General features: G+C 38.6%; 1 protein-coding gene across 11 annotated transcripts in view; it reads right to left on the bottom strand.

Moving 5' to 3' along the window:
• wdfy3 (WD repeat and FYVE domain containing 3) overlaps nt 1-16,808 on the bottom strand; it is a 95,044-nt gene that overhangs the window by 34,526 nt on the left and 43,710 nt on the right. For all 11 annotated transcript variants that reach the window (XM_083526771.1, XM_083526772.1, XM_083526775.1 and 8 more), the window contains 12 exons: nt 15,406-15,518; nt 13,338-13,575; nt 9,296-9,396; nt 6,613-6,831; nt 5,602-5,783; nt 3,742-3,973; nt 3,272-3,432; nt 1,826-1,937; nt 1,527-1,717; nt 991-1,143; nt 611-684; nt 299-460 (listed from right to left, as the gene is read on the bottom strand). In XM_083526771.1, coding sequence (XP_083382897.1) covers nt 299-460; nt 611-684; nt 991-1,143; nt 1,527-1,717; nt 1,826-1,937; nt 3,272-3,432; nt 3,742-3,973; nt 5,602-5,783; nt 6,613-6,831; nt 9,296-9,396; nt 13,338-13,575; nt 15,406-15,518 — 1,938 coding nt within the window. The remainder of the gene's footprint in view (nt 1-298; nt 461-610; nt 685-990; nt 1,144-1,526; nt 1,718-1,825; nt 1,938-3,271; nt 3,433-3,741; nt 3,974-5,601; nt 5,784-6,612; nt 6,832-9,295; nt 9,397-13,337; nt 13,576-15,405; nt 15,519-16,808) is intronic.

Here is a 16,808-nt window from a genome sequence, read left to right as displayed (position 1 = left end):
TAAAATTAAGGCACAAAGTATTTAGTGCCAGAAAACCATCACAACTTATTAAAGCACTTAAGTATATTAATGATCCCTAAAAATGCTGTGATCTGATAACTAGCTAAACTAAAATTACAATTTAAGGTTCATCAATTGTAAACAATAAATTATATATAAATGGAAACTTACATGGAAGTCATAATTGGTGATTTATTTTTAGCATTATTTTATTAATATAAATATACGCATTCAAAAATAACACTGCTGTACTGTTAAAGGTGGGATGTGTTTTAAGGAGTACGGGTGAACAGTGTACCGAAGAAGGTCGTAGGAATTGGGGAAACCCTGCAGAAGCAGGCTGAGGACATTGCTGATAGCGGCCACTGTAGGCTGAGAAAGCGTTTGGTCCCTCAGTGTCAGCAGGAGTTTGGGGATCAGCTGAAACTCTCGGAGGAGCTTAGCGTTCTTTGCAGCCTCGCTGGAACAAGCAGACAGAAATTCAATTTGTTCCGTTTAATTACATTCACCAACTATATCAAAAAATGCTGTTTTTTTTGTTGGGCAAAACCATTAAGGAAAGTAAGATTATCTGATTAAAGGAAATGTTGATGGGAGTGAAAAGTCTCACCTGGATTCAGTCAGGAGTTCAATGAAGTGCTCAAAGAGAGACAGGTGCAGTTCGTATGGAGCGTGCAGCCATACCTGTGGGGCAGGAAATGTGTACACCTTAATCAGGAAGTATAAACCAATCAACTTTATACAATCAGTATACTCAAATCTGCTCATTAAATTGAGTCAATATAATTTTTCTAAAAATGGTTCAGAAGCAAGCAGATTAATCCTAACAAACTGATCCCAACCTAAATCTTTTCTTAAACCAGGTTTAAAATTTCAAATTTTATGTAAAAAATAAAATATGAAACTGAAATTTTAAACCTGGTTTAAGAAAAGATCTCGGACTGCAGATTGTTATGTAACAATGCTACAAAAGCACAGTGCACTTTGTACCTCGAAGTCACAGAGCAGGTCTTGGAAAGCCGTGGAGTTGGGAATGATGGAAGTCTCATGCCCGCTGTCTACGGTACCCACCAACGAGAAGGTCAGGTGCAGGATGTGGCTGTTTAGTAGTGAGCGCTTCTTCTTTAGCAACATGGCCAGTAACTACAGATAGACACAAAATAGATATATTACCCACAACTTTCTAAAAGACATGCATAATAAAGCAGTTACAACATAAATAAAAGAGCAGCTCAATTGTTATAGCAAGTAACGTGAACACGTTTCATTCTTCAGGCAGTTTATTCAAGCAAGAGTCATTATCAGGTTTCTACTTCTACTTGGAATCAGACATGCTAGACTGAAATCAGACATGCTAGACTGAAATCAGACATGCTAGACTGGAATCAGACATGCTAGACTGGAATCAGACATGCTAGACTGGAATCAGACATGCTTGACTTCAGTGTGGATGAATCAATGATCCGGTTATAAACAATAAAACCAGAAAGGCAATACATTTTTGTATATAAAAGAGTAAGGTTCACCTGGTAGCCTCTGATGCGCTCCATCTCTTTACTGGCCAGCGGGTTGCTCTTGACCACACAGACCAGAGCTTTGACGGCTGCATACAGCCCTTCTACGTCCGATGCCATGGCCACTAAGCCAAGGATGGCAGCAGCACCACCTACATACTGCAATGTGGTGGCTACTGGGGTGGGAACAAAGGCTCTGACACCTGTAGGAGAGGATGGGATGAAATTGTTTCTACTGAAAAGAATGAACATACCAAAATATTTGTGCTTTGATACACTCAGTGAGATTTAAATCATGGCCGAATTCATACCCAGGTAGCCTATAACAGCAGCGCCGATGGTCCTGGCAGGTCCGATCAAATGGCCTGCGGCATTGTGGAGGAGCTTCACCGGAGTGGCGTTCTCATGAGATGAGACCGCCAGCTGTAAAGAGGATACAGTATTTTAGAGATTATACATACAGTGTCATATAAAGCCAAAAATGTGCTATTTCAATGGTAGAGATAAGACTTATATTAAACCCTCACCTACAGTAAAACAATGATTAGGACATTAACATCTCTTACACACAGGATTATATTAAATATCCCCATTGGGAAATGTTCTTAAATGATTTTTTTTGTCCCCCCCCCAAAAATACCACCTGGCTCCAAATTCCATCATGATGTTATAAAGTCATGACTATAACACACCTGACTGTGAAGGGACACAGCGACGTGCTGATGCTGCTTTTCTGCAGTATTGCTGAATGTGCACTTACTCTTAAAAACTCCTTCGAAAACCTCAGTCCGCTGCCAAAAACAGACTTCATCGAATCGTTTGTGGAATACTAAACCACTGATTAAAAAAATACATTTCTCACACATTACATTACTGTTACCCAATCGTTTTAATAGCATTTACTGAGGGCTGAAGCCGTACTGACACAAAAGCAATTTCTACCCAGTGTTTAAAACAAACAGAACGAAAAGAAAACTTTGTATGAGATTTGTAGTACATTAAATGTGAATATCCAGATATTAAATTAGGTAGGAAACTAATTCAAAGACTGCATATCAGGGTTTTTTGCAGGTTTCACAAAGTCAAATTTAAACCTTTTTAAGACCTTGAAGAATTAAATTTAAGATCTATATCACAACATCAAATACACACAGATACACTGGCTTCAACCAAGACAGTTAAGGCCAAGCATCGCTAAACTTGCACTTCCTCATAGTTGACGAATAAAATTTGTGTTATGTCTGTGGTACAATCCGAGAGAGATTCGTCTCCAAAAAGCAGAAAGCTGATTGGCTGTTGCATGTTGGTCTCATTTGTAGTTGTACTGCAGCGAATTATATTTGCGAAAAACTAACAAACAAAACGTTCTAAAGTGCTGCGAGGGGCATTTCAATGAGCATTAAAGGAAAATTTATATTACATGAACATCAGAAAATTAAGACTTAATTAAAAAAAATAATAATTATCTACAGCAGCGAATTTAAAACTTTTTGTGGCCTAAAAGTTTTATTTTTACATTTAAGACCCTGCAGAAACATTGGCATATGTGTTAACGTTTAAATACAATATAATTTATTACATATATTAATGTGATTAAATAATTAATAATAGTAGCATTGGCTATGATTTTATTCAATATTAAATTGTATATCCTTGGGTTTTAGTTTTCTAAAGTTTTCTTAGTTTTAGTTTTTAGACATCTTCGACATCTGTTTTTATTACATTCTACACATAACCTTGCACAAAAGGTCGTTCACCTGTTTGGCGATGGCCTTGCTGTCCAGTTTGTTGTAGGCCTTGCGTATCTTGGCCACGGTGAGCGCGGAGACCGAGAGGGCGTACAGACTAAAGGACACCTTCTCCTCTGGAACCAGTGAGACGGGACACGGTAGAACAGCTTCTGCCTTCGAGTCTTTACCTGTGAAAAAGATACATCATATGAATGAATACAGGAAGCCAGCATCAGATTCTTTAAACACAAAAGACATTAGAAACTCTGAGCAAAGCCTTGTCTCAAACGGACTGTATTCCCCCCCCCCCCCCCCATGTGGTATGTAATTAATTGCATTTTTGGAGAGTCAAGAGTTTGCTTGACTGTTGAATTTAATAAACAAACATTATTTGTATTCATATAGTACTTAACTGAAAATCCATGAAGATCCAAACACACATTAAGCACACGTACAAAATAAATGAAATATATCTCAGCTTAGCTAAAACCACTCACATGGCAAGTAGACGGCTTGAAAGCTGCCCACGTAGTTAGGCCCGAGTTCATAAATGGTGCTCACACTGGCAGCAGGCAGCACTTCTTCCAGGAAGTGTGTAGGTCCCAAACGCCACACCAGAGAGGAGATCTGCCGCTGAGCAGGAGGAGTCCCGATGTAGCCGTACACCGTGCTCACCACAGGAGCGTTGGCAGCCCCGGAGCCACCAGGTACACTGTGGACGTAATGGAGCTAGATAGTGAAGGAGACAGAGAAGGAAGTCAAGGAGGTGAAAAGAGAGGAAGTGGTTTGAGGTGACTGGGTGGTTTGTTTGGTGGTTAGCTCTCTTGCTTTATCTGACTTTAGATCAAAAGAATCAAACGCAAACCACAAAGGAGGTGTGATTTGTTACTGCACAACCTGCACAAGCAAGAGTCAGATAATAAGCTTACATTCTTTACCTCCGCTCAGATACACGAATTGGTGAAACCCTTATTTATTTTCTATCCTTTTTTTTTTTTAAAGATTATTTAACTTAATTACATTTAAGCTAAACAGAGACAGAGATGTAAATCCAGTGAAATAATACATTCAAAAATTGTATTGAAATACATTATAAAAAATAAATAAAATACACTATATGTGCTATTAAGAACGTGGTGAAATTTATTTTCCCCTTCACTTGAACCTGCCCAGCATCACATTGCCCCTGTGCAAAAAGCCAGCTCCATGAAGATTTACAAGAGTTAGAGTGGAAGATCTTAAATGGACTGCTATAAAGGTCTGACCTCGACCCTAACAGATGACTGCATTCCAGGTCTCCTCACCCTACATTAGTACCTGAATTTACTAACACCCTTGTGGTTGAATGAGCACAAACCTCCACAATCACACTCCAACATCTAATGGAACATCTTCCCAGAAGAGTGGAGGTTATTTTAAGAGCAGAGTGGGATGTTCAAAAAGCACATGCCATAATTATGGGCACGTGCCCACAACTTTTTTATGTAGTGTTTATTCTGAGACAATTATTTCTAAATCAAATTATTATTTTTACACTAAAATTTATTTACACATTTATATCCAACCATTCATTATTATTATTATTATTATTATTATTATTATTATTATTATTACCATTATTGTTATTGTTATTATTATTATTATTATTTTCATTATTATTATTATTAAATAAACCAGCCATATTTATTGCACTGAAAAAAGCACTGAAACAGGCACCTGAGTAACTTCCTGGAATGTCAGAAATGTCTGTGGAATTTATTAGTAATAGCATGTTTTAATACTATGAATTTAATAATATCAAAATTGTTAATGGCTTTTAACTCTCAAATCATAGATCTGTTTTATACTCGCTTTGCCTCTTGGAAATTCTGTCATGCAGGACAACATTCAGGTCAGTATTATCTCTATTTAAACAGATTTAAAATGTATATACTTTTCTGAAGCAAATTCATATTTCAGAACGTTTGTGTGGCTCATTTTAAGCGAAACGGGTAGGAATTGTTTTCCTGTTTGTTTCCTCAAAAAATGTTCACAAACAAAATGTTCAAAAATGTAGATAATAAGAAGATATATTTTGCTCAAATCTAAAAGTGATGCTGAGAACAGAACTGCAGAATTAGAGGCACAATACAAGTACAATGAGGCAACAAAGGAACACTGGGCAAACCAACTAAGTGTGAAAGCTGGATAATGACACCTAATAGCCATAATTTAGTTTTAAAAAGAGCAGGATTATGAGCCATGAAGAAGCTGTTAGACTGGATAAAATTATACATATGTGAATCAACTGAATGGAAAATACTGTTAGAAAAATTCAGAAAAAAAATAATAAATAAAAAAAATCTTTCAGGTCTCACCTTGACGGTGTTAACCAGCTGGCCGTCGATGTACAGTGCAGCCATGCTGTTCTTCAGCATCCCTTTGCTCATGACCAGCACCAGGTGGTGCCACTGGCCCTCGCTGATGAGGTCAGCGCAGCGGAAACGGGCGCAGCACGGTAGCAGCTCGTAGAACGAAGACTCCTCGCTGAAGTCATCCGCTGTGGAACGCCGACATAGGAAGTGAGGTCACACACGGTAAACCAGACAAAAGAAAGTGAACTAATGATGCTAATGAAATGTACTGCAGACTACAATTACAAGACATTTACAGTAGAAGAACATGATTAATCTCACACGCTCACTCAAACCGAACTCTCAGACTCTACAAATCACAAATCATCTTGTATAGAAAACACTGTTTATAAAAAAATAAAAAAAATCCAAAACTTATACATCAATACTTATACACTGGGGTCAAAAATAGGATGAGCCTGATGTCTAATTTGCATTCAAAGTTGAATATTTTACTGGAAAAAATATAATTATTCATTCTTATTATTAACAACCTGGAAAAATGTCTTTCTTTCTTTTTTTTTTAATGCAAGCTTTTAATTCAGAATAAAAATCTGCATTGTAATACCAAAAAAAAAGTGAAGTAAAGTCAGAGTACAATTTTAAAAAGGTTCACTTTTATTTATAATAATTATAAAAAAAATTACTAACTGTTTTTATATTTATATATATATTATAAATTAATATATTTTTGACCCATATACACCATATCAGTCATACACAGAACCTCCTTTAACTCTCAGAGGTCCAGACCTACATTCCCTATTCTCGCTTGTTTAAAATAATTTTGCGCTAGCAAATGAATAATTCATAGTAGTTTCTGAATGAGGTACATTATCATAACAAACTTTGAAGGTTTTGTTTAATTAAGTCCTAACTTTGATACTTCCTACTAAATAATTACACCTGAATAAACAATAATAGAGCAATAACATGGTGCTGGTCACGACTGCAGTGAACAGAAAAGTGACTTGCCGTAGCTCTGTAGCAGCTCCTCTTTGGTGGAGACGATGAGCGAGCGGTCTTTGGCCGAGAGCACGATGGCCAGACAAACGTAGTGCTGCTCGGATGCAGTGGCTCTTCTCACAACGGTAAGTAAACGCACAGGGTGGGTGTGTGGAGCCGTGCTGAAATGCTCCACACAGAACCAGGTCGAGAAACTGAGGCCCGATGGAGGAGGAAATAAGCGCTCACCTGTGCACATTGAAGAATAGATTCAAAATTTTTACATCCAGTTGAAGTGACCTGTAAGTGAGTACAGCCCTCACATTTCAGCAACCACTGTAGTACTCAAGGGACAATACAATAGAAATGAAACTTAGATATATTTTAGAGTAGACAATGTGCAGATTGTATAGCAGTACAGATTTACTGTTCTCTGAAAAGAACTCAACATACAGCTATTGTCATGTAAACATGCAAAGCCACATGTTCTATTCATCATGTTCATGTTTTTGTCTGCTTGACAGGACCATACAAATTTGTGTATCTTGTATTAGAGCAGTTAAAATTTGGTGCTTTGAGTACAATTCTCTTATACTGACCACTGGATGTTCAACATGGCACATCATGGTAAAAACTCTGAGAATTTGAAAATTAGAATTGTTGCTCTCCTCAAAGATGCTACAAGAAGACACACTGAAACTGAGTTACAGTACAGTGGCCAGGGTCATACAGAGGTTTACCAAGACGGGTTCCACTCTGAACAGGCTGCGCAAGGGTCCATCAATGAAGTAAAAAAAAAAAGACGCATGAGTGCTGCCAGCGTTGCTTTAGAGGTTGCAAAAGCGGGGAAGGTCTGATTGTCTGTGCGCACTACAACAAGTCGGTTTGCAGGCCGTCATCCCAGAAGGAAACCTTATCTGAAGCTGGATCACAAAAAAGCCCGCAAACAATTCGCTGAAGACAAACCTGTCCAAGAGCATGAATAACTGGAACCATGTCCTTTGGTCTGATTAAAAATCTCGCTTGGCTCAGATGGTGTCCAGCATGTGTGGCGACGCCCTGGTAAAGAGATCCTAGAAAATAGTGTCTTCCCCACAGTCAAGCATGGTGGTGGTAGCCTCATGATCTGGGGCTGCATGAGTGTTGCTGGTACTCCTTCATTAAGGGAAACATGGATTCCAACATGTGACATTCTGAAGCAGATCATGATGCCCTCCTTTAAGAAACTGGGCCGAATTGTAGTTTTCCAACATGATAACGACTCCAAACACACCGCAAAGATGACAACTGCCTTGTTGAGGAAGCTGAAGATCTTAAAAATATCCAAGTTTCCTTTCTATAGTATTGTCCCTTAAGAAAGTATGCTGTTGAAATGTGAGGGGTGCACTCACTTTTACAAATTTACCTTTATACGTTTCTAATGTCTTCCCTTTCCCAATAAGTTTCCCAATAAGTGTGTGTGTGTGTGTGTATCCACAATTGCTGTCAAAAGTTTGAAAACACTAAGTCTTTTATATTGTTTTTGAAAGATAAATGAAAGTGTAATGTGATGTATCTTCAAAATAAATGCATTAAATTGCCTATTTTAATGCATTTATTTTGAAGATACATCACATTACACTTTCATTTACATTTACGGCATGTGGAAGACACCTTTATCCAGAGTGACCTACATTTATTCCATTTATACAACGAAGCAGCTATGGGGTTAAGGGCCTTGGAGTGGCAGCTTGGTGCAGCTGGGATTTGAACTCACAACCTTCACATCAAAAGTAACATGACTTATCAACTACGCAACCAACTCCCCCACTTCCCAAGCTCGTGTTTATATTTGGAAAACACGCTATCTACATTAAATGCAAGTTCAATTCAGGTTACATGGCGAGAGGAATATTGCACTAACAAGCCTACATTTAAATATGCATATTAACGAACAACAACTTTACAGTGTTCGAACTCCATTCCACTCCAACCATCAGAAACCCAGATACTTAACAGGGCAACAACAAAAAAAAAAAAAAAAGAAATGCATGAGCATGAGATCTGAGGCTTCAGGCTGCCTGTAGGAATGTGAATGAAAATCCTGTAGCCGGCAGCACTGATGACGTCATCGACAGAAAACTGGGTCATGCTGCAGGAGTCTGTCTATAAATACTGAAAACATCCATTTACTTTCCCGAGGGAGGAAGGATAAGAAGAGAGACAGAGATAGACAGAAAACAGGGAGAGAAGTCAGACATCTATCTATCTGGGGGTGCTGAAAGACAGAACGAGGGATCTAAAAAGCTCTACACTCGATCCTGCATCATCGCATTTAAACTACATTATGCTGCCACTCAGCAGTGTTGTGCCAGGGGAGGCTTGAGGCGTGTGCACACACACACACAAACACACAATCACACACACAAACACACAATCACACACACAAACACACAATCACACACACAAACACACAATCACACACACAAAGACACAATCACACACACAAAGACACAATCTCACACACACAAAGACACAATCACACACACAAAAAGACACACAAAGACACACACACAAATGTTTGTCATTCTCTCCTGAGGACATTCTGCTCTTTCTTGTCTAAGGCTTGACTCTTTTTCAGCAGCTGCATCTCTTAGTTGGATATGGAAAGAGACGGAGTGGTTAATGTCTGCTAAAACAGTGTTTGCTGATGAGTGCGTGTGAGGGTACTGACCGTTCCCCATGCCACTGACGACAGCTCCGTCATTCACTCCAGATGTGTTAGTGTTGTTGGATGGTGCGTTGTGAGGAGCCAGGCTTGGCAAAAACAAACACCTGGAGAAAATAAAGCAAATAGAGATTTACACACTGGTGTCCTTCTGAAGCTATAGAGGGTAAAACTAACCTTCACCTGTCAGGGTTAAGTAAACCTGCACCCACAGTAGCTTTAAATTCTTCTTTTTTGTTGACAGGAGTGAAAGGTCGGAATGCAATGCTTTTCTGCTCACCACGGTTGAACAGAGCGGCTAATAGACTTACAATAGCCTTCCTGTCAGCTCAAACAGTCTGGGCATTCTGCTCTGACTTCTCTCAAAACATTTTTACTTTTAAATTGTCCACTTGTCCTGTATCTGTATGACTTTCTACCCTGCGCCGCTGCCGCATCATTAGCCGATTTAATAATTGCAGAAGAGGGATTTGGTGTAGCAGAATAAGCAGTATAATGTGATCATCCTTTTACCCAAATTTCACTAACACTCTCGAAACCCTACACACAGAGAATGCAGTGCAAAAAGTCCTATTAATACTCTTAATGAAACCACAGAGTGGAAAAATAAATGCATTGTAAAATTGTAAATAAAAATCAATGATCAATTTTTTATTAAAAACAAGAAATCATTTATTTGCAAATGAGCATTTTACAACTCTTACTGTATATCCTTTCTTGCAATTGTGACCGTATTAATTTTTTGCAAAAAAAAAAAAAAGAAAAAAAGAATAATATAAAATCCTGCTTTTAATATTTCTGATAACAACTCAGAGCATTTTGGAGGGGTGGGGGTGGGGGGGTGTTGTCTAATCGCTTAAAAATAAATAAATAAATAAAAAATAAAAATGACAACATTTATAACCTTCACACAGTGAACTCTGGTCAAGTTATTAGACAGCTTCATGTCCTAGTGAAGTCTAATCAGTTTTGACAGTAATCAGATATTCGGTGTGAAAATGTGCACAGCACTTCTGCTTATTCTGTGACTAGAGAAAATGCAACGCATTAGAAGGAGCACATTAAACTAAAGCTATGACTGGGAAATTGAAATCCTGAGTCTAATAAACTACAAATACACACTTATTATCAGATTGGACTAACAGACGCAGCCTCAATCCCATTACTGGTGACTACAATAACTAGACATACACACACAGTGTGTGTGTGTTTGTGTGTGTGTGTGTTTGTTAAAAATATGCTAATGCCTTTCCCTTTCCCAAAGAGCCCACAAAAGCGCAAGTGCAGATGTGTCTGCTCCATTAAGCTGCTCTGCTGGTCCTGATGAGAAACGAGTTAAAATAAATATTTCATCAAGGCAGATGGAGGTGTGTGTGTGTGTGTGTGTGTGTGTGTGTGTGTGTGTGTGTGTGTTTGTGCTAATGTGGGACAGTGTGGTCAGAATATACTGCTAGCCAGCACCTTTAACTAAAAACAGACAGCATTCTAAAACATATATAAAAAAAATGTTAAATGACAATGCCATATTTCCCAGAATTCCCCTTTTACACCGCTCTATTTTTACCTCTAATACCTGCAATGTGCTGATTCCAAGTACAGTATGTGCTGTGCACGTTACAATACTGTATAACAGAAGGCCCATGACATTCCTCATGTCACTAAAGTTCAATAGAGAAAACTAAATGTTGTATATGTAAATAAACACAAGCAATAAATCAATAATAAGAAACAAGTAAAATAAACCAATAAACATGATAAACATATAAACAAATGTAGGCATTTTTTTGTTTTTGCGTTCTTGTATCTAAAAACAGAAACTCTTCACTCAGGAACAGTTCCTTCCCAGCAGCTCTCAACTCGTACATGACTGATTTCAGACACTGAACATCTCCACCAATCCCGATTAAATAAATAAATAAATAAATAAATAAATAAATAAATAAATAAATAAATAAAGGAAATAAAACATGTACATTATTAATGCTGTTTGCACTCTGTTTGTCCTGGTCATTTGCACTACCATGTTAAATGCCTTCTAACTCATTCTCTAACTTGCTTCTTTGCACAATATCGTCAAATAAATACATGATCTCTGTATAGTCACCTGACGCTCCCTAGACCACCTAGTGCACCCCCGACTGTATAATTGCAGACCCTGTCATTTACACTGAGCTGGAATATACATGTATTGCACTATTTGCACTTCTGTTTAGATGCTACCTGCACTTCATTGACTCTGTACTTAACTGTACGGTTGGTTGGAATCTAATCTACCGTAATTTCCGGACTATTAAGCGCACCCAAATATAAGCCGCACCCACTGAATTTTACAAAGATTTATATTTTGAACATAAATACGCCGCACCTGTCTATAAGCCGCGGGTGTCTACATTGAAACTAATGAACTTTACACAGGCTTTAATTAAAGACAGTGTCTGTTACACGGCTTGTACCTAAACAGTGGCCTACCAAGAAAGTCATTGTTCACTGTCTTCCTCCTTCCTTTCACAACTATTTCTATCAAGAGTTTTTTTGGCATCGTCGTGCGTTTAAAAATCACCATCTGTGAATCTTTTCTCCTGATGCCGTGCAGCTCAGAACACAGGTGAAGTGTTTTTTCATGCCCGGTTGTTTTCAGCGTGACGAATGATTCGCATTTCCTGTTTTCAGTCCGAGTGAGCGGCAGGTCAAACGTCAGAGGAACATCATCCATATTTATGATGTGGTGCGGCCCGATTCAGTGGGAGCGCATCTGATTTAATATAAAGAGTTTCATTGGTTCACCTGAACCCGTTCGGCAATTTCATTGGTCTAATGTTAAAAACTAAAGTTTGTGAAACCGGGAAAAACCCGGAAAAATCCATAAATTAAGTTCAAAGCGTGGGGGAAAAAGTAGCGGCTTATAGTCCGGAAAATACGGTAAGTGTATTTAATGTGACGTATCCAATGTAATGTTTAACGTATCTAATGTAAGGTCTATAATTCGAACACACATTAATGGACTTTATTTTACGTGAAAGAACCTTACAAGAATTCCCAATTCGCAAAAAAAATACAAATAAAAAAAGGGATTATGTAAATTTACTCGAAAGCATATGCTTCGTGCACATCGCTCTTTTATTTGAGAATGATTTTGCTTCTCTTGGTGTATTATTGAGTGTTAATTCTATTTAAAACTGTCGGACGGTGATGCAAAATGTATAAAGGCGAACATAAAAGGAAAATAAAATACTATTAAACATCAGTGTGATTTCATGCGGAGACGATGAGATCATTGTATCAGGCGAAGCCGAGCAGTGAGCTTCCTATTCGAAGCACAATTTATTTTGAATATATGACAATCTCAACGTATTAGTATTATTCTGATTGATATAGTTATTAAAGTATACATTCCGACACAGAATTACAGAATACTAATGAGGAGTGCTGCTGGCTTACTGCGCACTCAGGAAATTAAGTCGAAACAAAATGAGCTATTTGGACAAGCTGCACATAACCATGGATCTATCGCAAGCAACAGAAGGTGGGAACTTGAAATGCTGCACAACATGTTAAGATTTACGCTCTCACCTTTTTTTTTTTTTGGTCATTTGAACGCTTAAAAGGGAACAAAAATCAAAAGTGAGAGGAGAAATAGACTATAAAGACCTCCCTCTTCCTACATCAGCACCTGAGTTTACTAACACCCTTATGATTGAATGAACACAAATCTCCATAAGTACACTCCATAATCTAGAGGAACATCTTCTTGGAACACTAGAGGTTATTATAACAATACATTTGGACGAAATGTGGCATGGGATCTTCAATGGTTGGGTTGTCCATATAGTGTTTTTACCCAACAAGACATTTGGATATAAATTATTAATGATATTTTTGGGAAAAATATACTTATATTTTAATAAAGCAGAGGTGTCTAACTATCTAACGAGCATACACCATCTGAATCTTCTGTTACATACTTCAGGAATTTATGTCTATTGCTGTATTCCACAAATAAGACGCCATTAAAAGTCAAACTTTGAAACACTTTAAAGCCGTGACTCACCCAAAACCCTCAAGTGCAGTGTCGAACTCGACGAAGGCCGGAGTAAGGGCCGAGCCGTGCAGGCGGATGATGTCGTGCGGCGTGGTCATGGACACTAGACATTTGACGCGTGTCAGGGGCACGGCGCTGGCTTCAGCCGACCGCACCAAACTCCGGCTGATGCGGTACGAACCGCTCTCCTCGCTCACCGCAAACACACTGTCCATCCCCAAGCCCTCCATAGATGCCGTCATGCTGTCTAAAAAAACAGAGGAAGAAAAAATGTCAACCTGTGATGGTCAATTTCTATGATCACCTCACTACTGCTTCCATTATACACCAATCAGGCATAACATTAGGACACCCTGGGCAAACTGACATGTACTGTGTATTCTGACACCTTTCTATCAGAACCAGCATCAACTTTTTTCAGCAATTTGAGCTACAGGAGCTCGTCTGTTGGATCGGACCACCCGGACCGGCCTGGGCTCTCTACGCTAAGGACCCTGTCACCGATTCACCACAGTTCCTTCCTTGGACCGCTTTTGTTTAGTTTTTTATTTGCATCATTGTTATTAACATTTCAACCACTTATAACATAAACATAGGCAAAACAACCAACAAACAACACCTATCTTTTATAATGCTAATGAAAAAATAACTTTCTTTCGGCTTCTCCCGTTAGGGGTCGCCACAGCGGATCATCCGCATGTTTGATTTGGCACATGTTTTTACTCTGGATGCCCTTCCTAACGCAACCCTCCCCATTTATCCGTGCTTGGGACCTGCACTAAGAGTGGCTGGGGTTGGTTCCCTGACCGGGGATCGAACCCGGGCCGCAGCGCTGAGCGCGCCGCATCCTAACCACTAGACCACCAGGGAACCATGCTAATTAAAAAATGCTAATGAAAAATTAGGGAAAAAACACACATGCATTAATACATACCAGACCTTAAAATATTGCTTAAAAAGACCAATAAAACCCAGGTATAGAGACCAAACTTGAAGAAAACCTTCAGTAAACATATGAGTAACACAAGTTAAGACTTCTAAGGGAATCATTTCCATAATAATCTTATGCCATCCTCTCAAACATTGAGGGGTTTCTCACTGAGCCACGCTAACAATATATTTCTTTCAAAGACAAAGGGTCCATCTGTATCTCAAGTCCAAACATACGGCTCATACAAACAACAACTTTCGACCAAAAAGCTTTGATTACAAGACAGTTCCATAATAAATGGATGCAATTTCCCACTTCCACCTTACATCACCTTACGTGATGTGTAATCTACGCACAATCGTGAGCTGAATAGCTTTGGACCTATTGCAAACAGAGATCTGACTGTAGATCAGTTCCCATTTCTTCTCTGTGATGGTCAACTGAAGCTTCCCTTCCCATAGTCTTCTAAGGTGTTCACCACTTCGTATAAGCAAAGGGTGTTAAAAAAAATTTGCTTACACGTCCTTGGAGCACTTTAGATAGATACTGACCACTGCAGATGGGGAACATCCCACAAGAGCTGCGGTTTTGGAGATGTTTTGACCCAGACGTCTAGACGTCACTATTTGGCCCTCGTCAAACTCGCTCTCGCCCGTTTTTCCTGCTTCGAACACGTCAACTTTAAAGGATAAAACTTTCACTTGCTGCCTTATCTATACCACCCACTAACAGGTTCCCAAAAAGCTCAAAACTATATCTATGTGCAGGAGGCAATCCATACTCAGAACAGAACATTTTTCATGTTTCTAATGGCACTTAACGTCATTTATTTAAAGAGATTACCTGATTTAGGCTAGAAATGGTCAGACAGCTCAATTAAATTGCTTCATTCTAGTATAGTCGATTGAATTATAGCAAATCCTACCAGCAGAAACACTAAAAAATAAGGGGAAAGTGCTTCGTTTGATGTGCAGGAAAATGTTTTGCCATTTAACTGCGTTGTGTTGCAGCAAGAGGAAGTATACAAGCACAGTAAAAAAAGCTAGAGCTGAGCAAATTACACGGAGTCGCAAAAAATGATCACAGGTCAAACAAAGAGCAGATTGGAAAGCAAAAAAGAATGCAGGGATCATCTGTTTTACTTACTTCTTGCTTCAGCTTCATAACTCAGGGAACTTGGCTTGTGAACCCGATACTGCTTTAGAAGCTTTTTGTCCCAGGCGCCGCAATTTAAAGGATTTCCTAAACGCAAAAACTCCCTGTGGAATTAAAAACAAACAAACAAACAACAAACAAACAAACAAATTAAACACATGAACAAAATTGCAGTCATATCAAAGTCTATATCAAATGTTGTGCATTAGACGGTTTCTGACTGGATTTTCTGATTCCGGGTTCCTCCTGAGTAAAGTTTGATATCACACAAGGCTTCTGTAAATGTTAAAAACTCACCTAATTTAACATCAGTTTTCTCAACTATGAGAGAGATCAGTTTGAGCTTAAGTACCATCACAGCTGAATTAATGAATTTGATTTGTTCAGCACATTCAACAGTGGACATTGTCCTGAGGCAGCATTAAATAAAATTTCATATACATTTTAGCATCATAAATTAATCCTAATTCATTTTCACCCCATTAAACAAACCAGTGGTGACTATGGCAAGTAAAAACTGCATTAAAAAAGGTATAAATAATATACACTACATGAACAAAGATTTGTATTTGTGTTTTCTGAACACCCCAATCCACATTTAGTCCACATTTTCCTTTATAATAACCTCCACTGTTCTGGGAAGATGTTCCACTAGATTTTGGAGTGTAATTGTGGAGATTTGGGTTAATTCAGCCACAAGGGCATTAGTAAGATAAAGGTTGTGATGTAGGTGAGGTGAGGTGAGGTGAGGTGAGGTGAGGTGGTCTGGGGTGCAGTCAGCGCTACAATTTATCCCAGAGATGTTCAAAAGAGTTGAGCTTAGAGGTCTATAGCAGGCTACTTAAACTTCTTAAAGGAAAAAAAAAAAATCTATGCAATTGTGTGCCTACAAATGAGTGCTAATCGTTTGGGGAAGAACTAAATATAGATCGTAAAGTCAGGTGAACAAAATTTTGTCCATTGATTATCGCTGAGGTTATCAACTGTTCACTGATAAAGACTTGAATGTAAAACTGTTCATTGTAGCCCTGATCCTCTGTAGCCAACAGTTTATATTAATTACAGCCCAAATCATTTTCATTCTTGAGTTTAACCCTCCACAGTAACCACAAGATGACTGTCTTAGTCAAGTGCTTCTGCGTCCTTCATCAAGGCTAGGCAGCCATGTGGAAAATTAAGAACGCTAATCTGACCGCATATTTCTTCACGACGACCCACAGAGAACTTTAATGATACTCAACCTTGACAAATTTGTTCATTTTAGTTTTAACCCTGCGGAGTGCAGCTTCATCAGGGATCTGCATGGATAATCTGGCACGCGCTGGGAAGATTTTATTTACACACTGAATCAAAGCTCGTGCAGGAGATAAAGAGGAGAGCTGACTTTTAATAAT

Source organism: Silurus aristotelis, assembly GCF_946808225.1.
Source record: "Silurus aristotelis genome assembly, chromosome: 23".
Taxonomy (NCBI): Eukaryota; Metazoa; Chordata; class Actinopteri; order Siluriformes; family Siluridae; genus Silurus; species Silurus aristotelis.
Note: the sequence above shows the minus strand (reverse complement) of the source record. Positions and strands in the feature narration are given on the sequence as shown.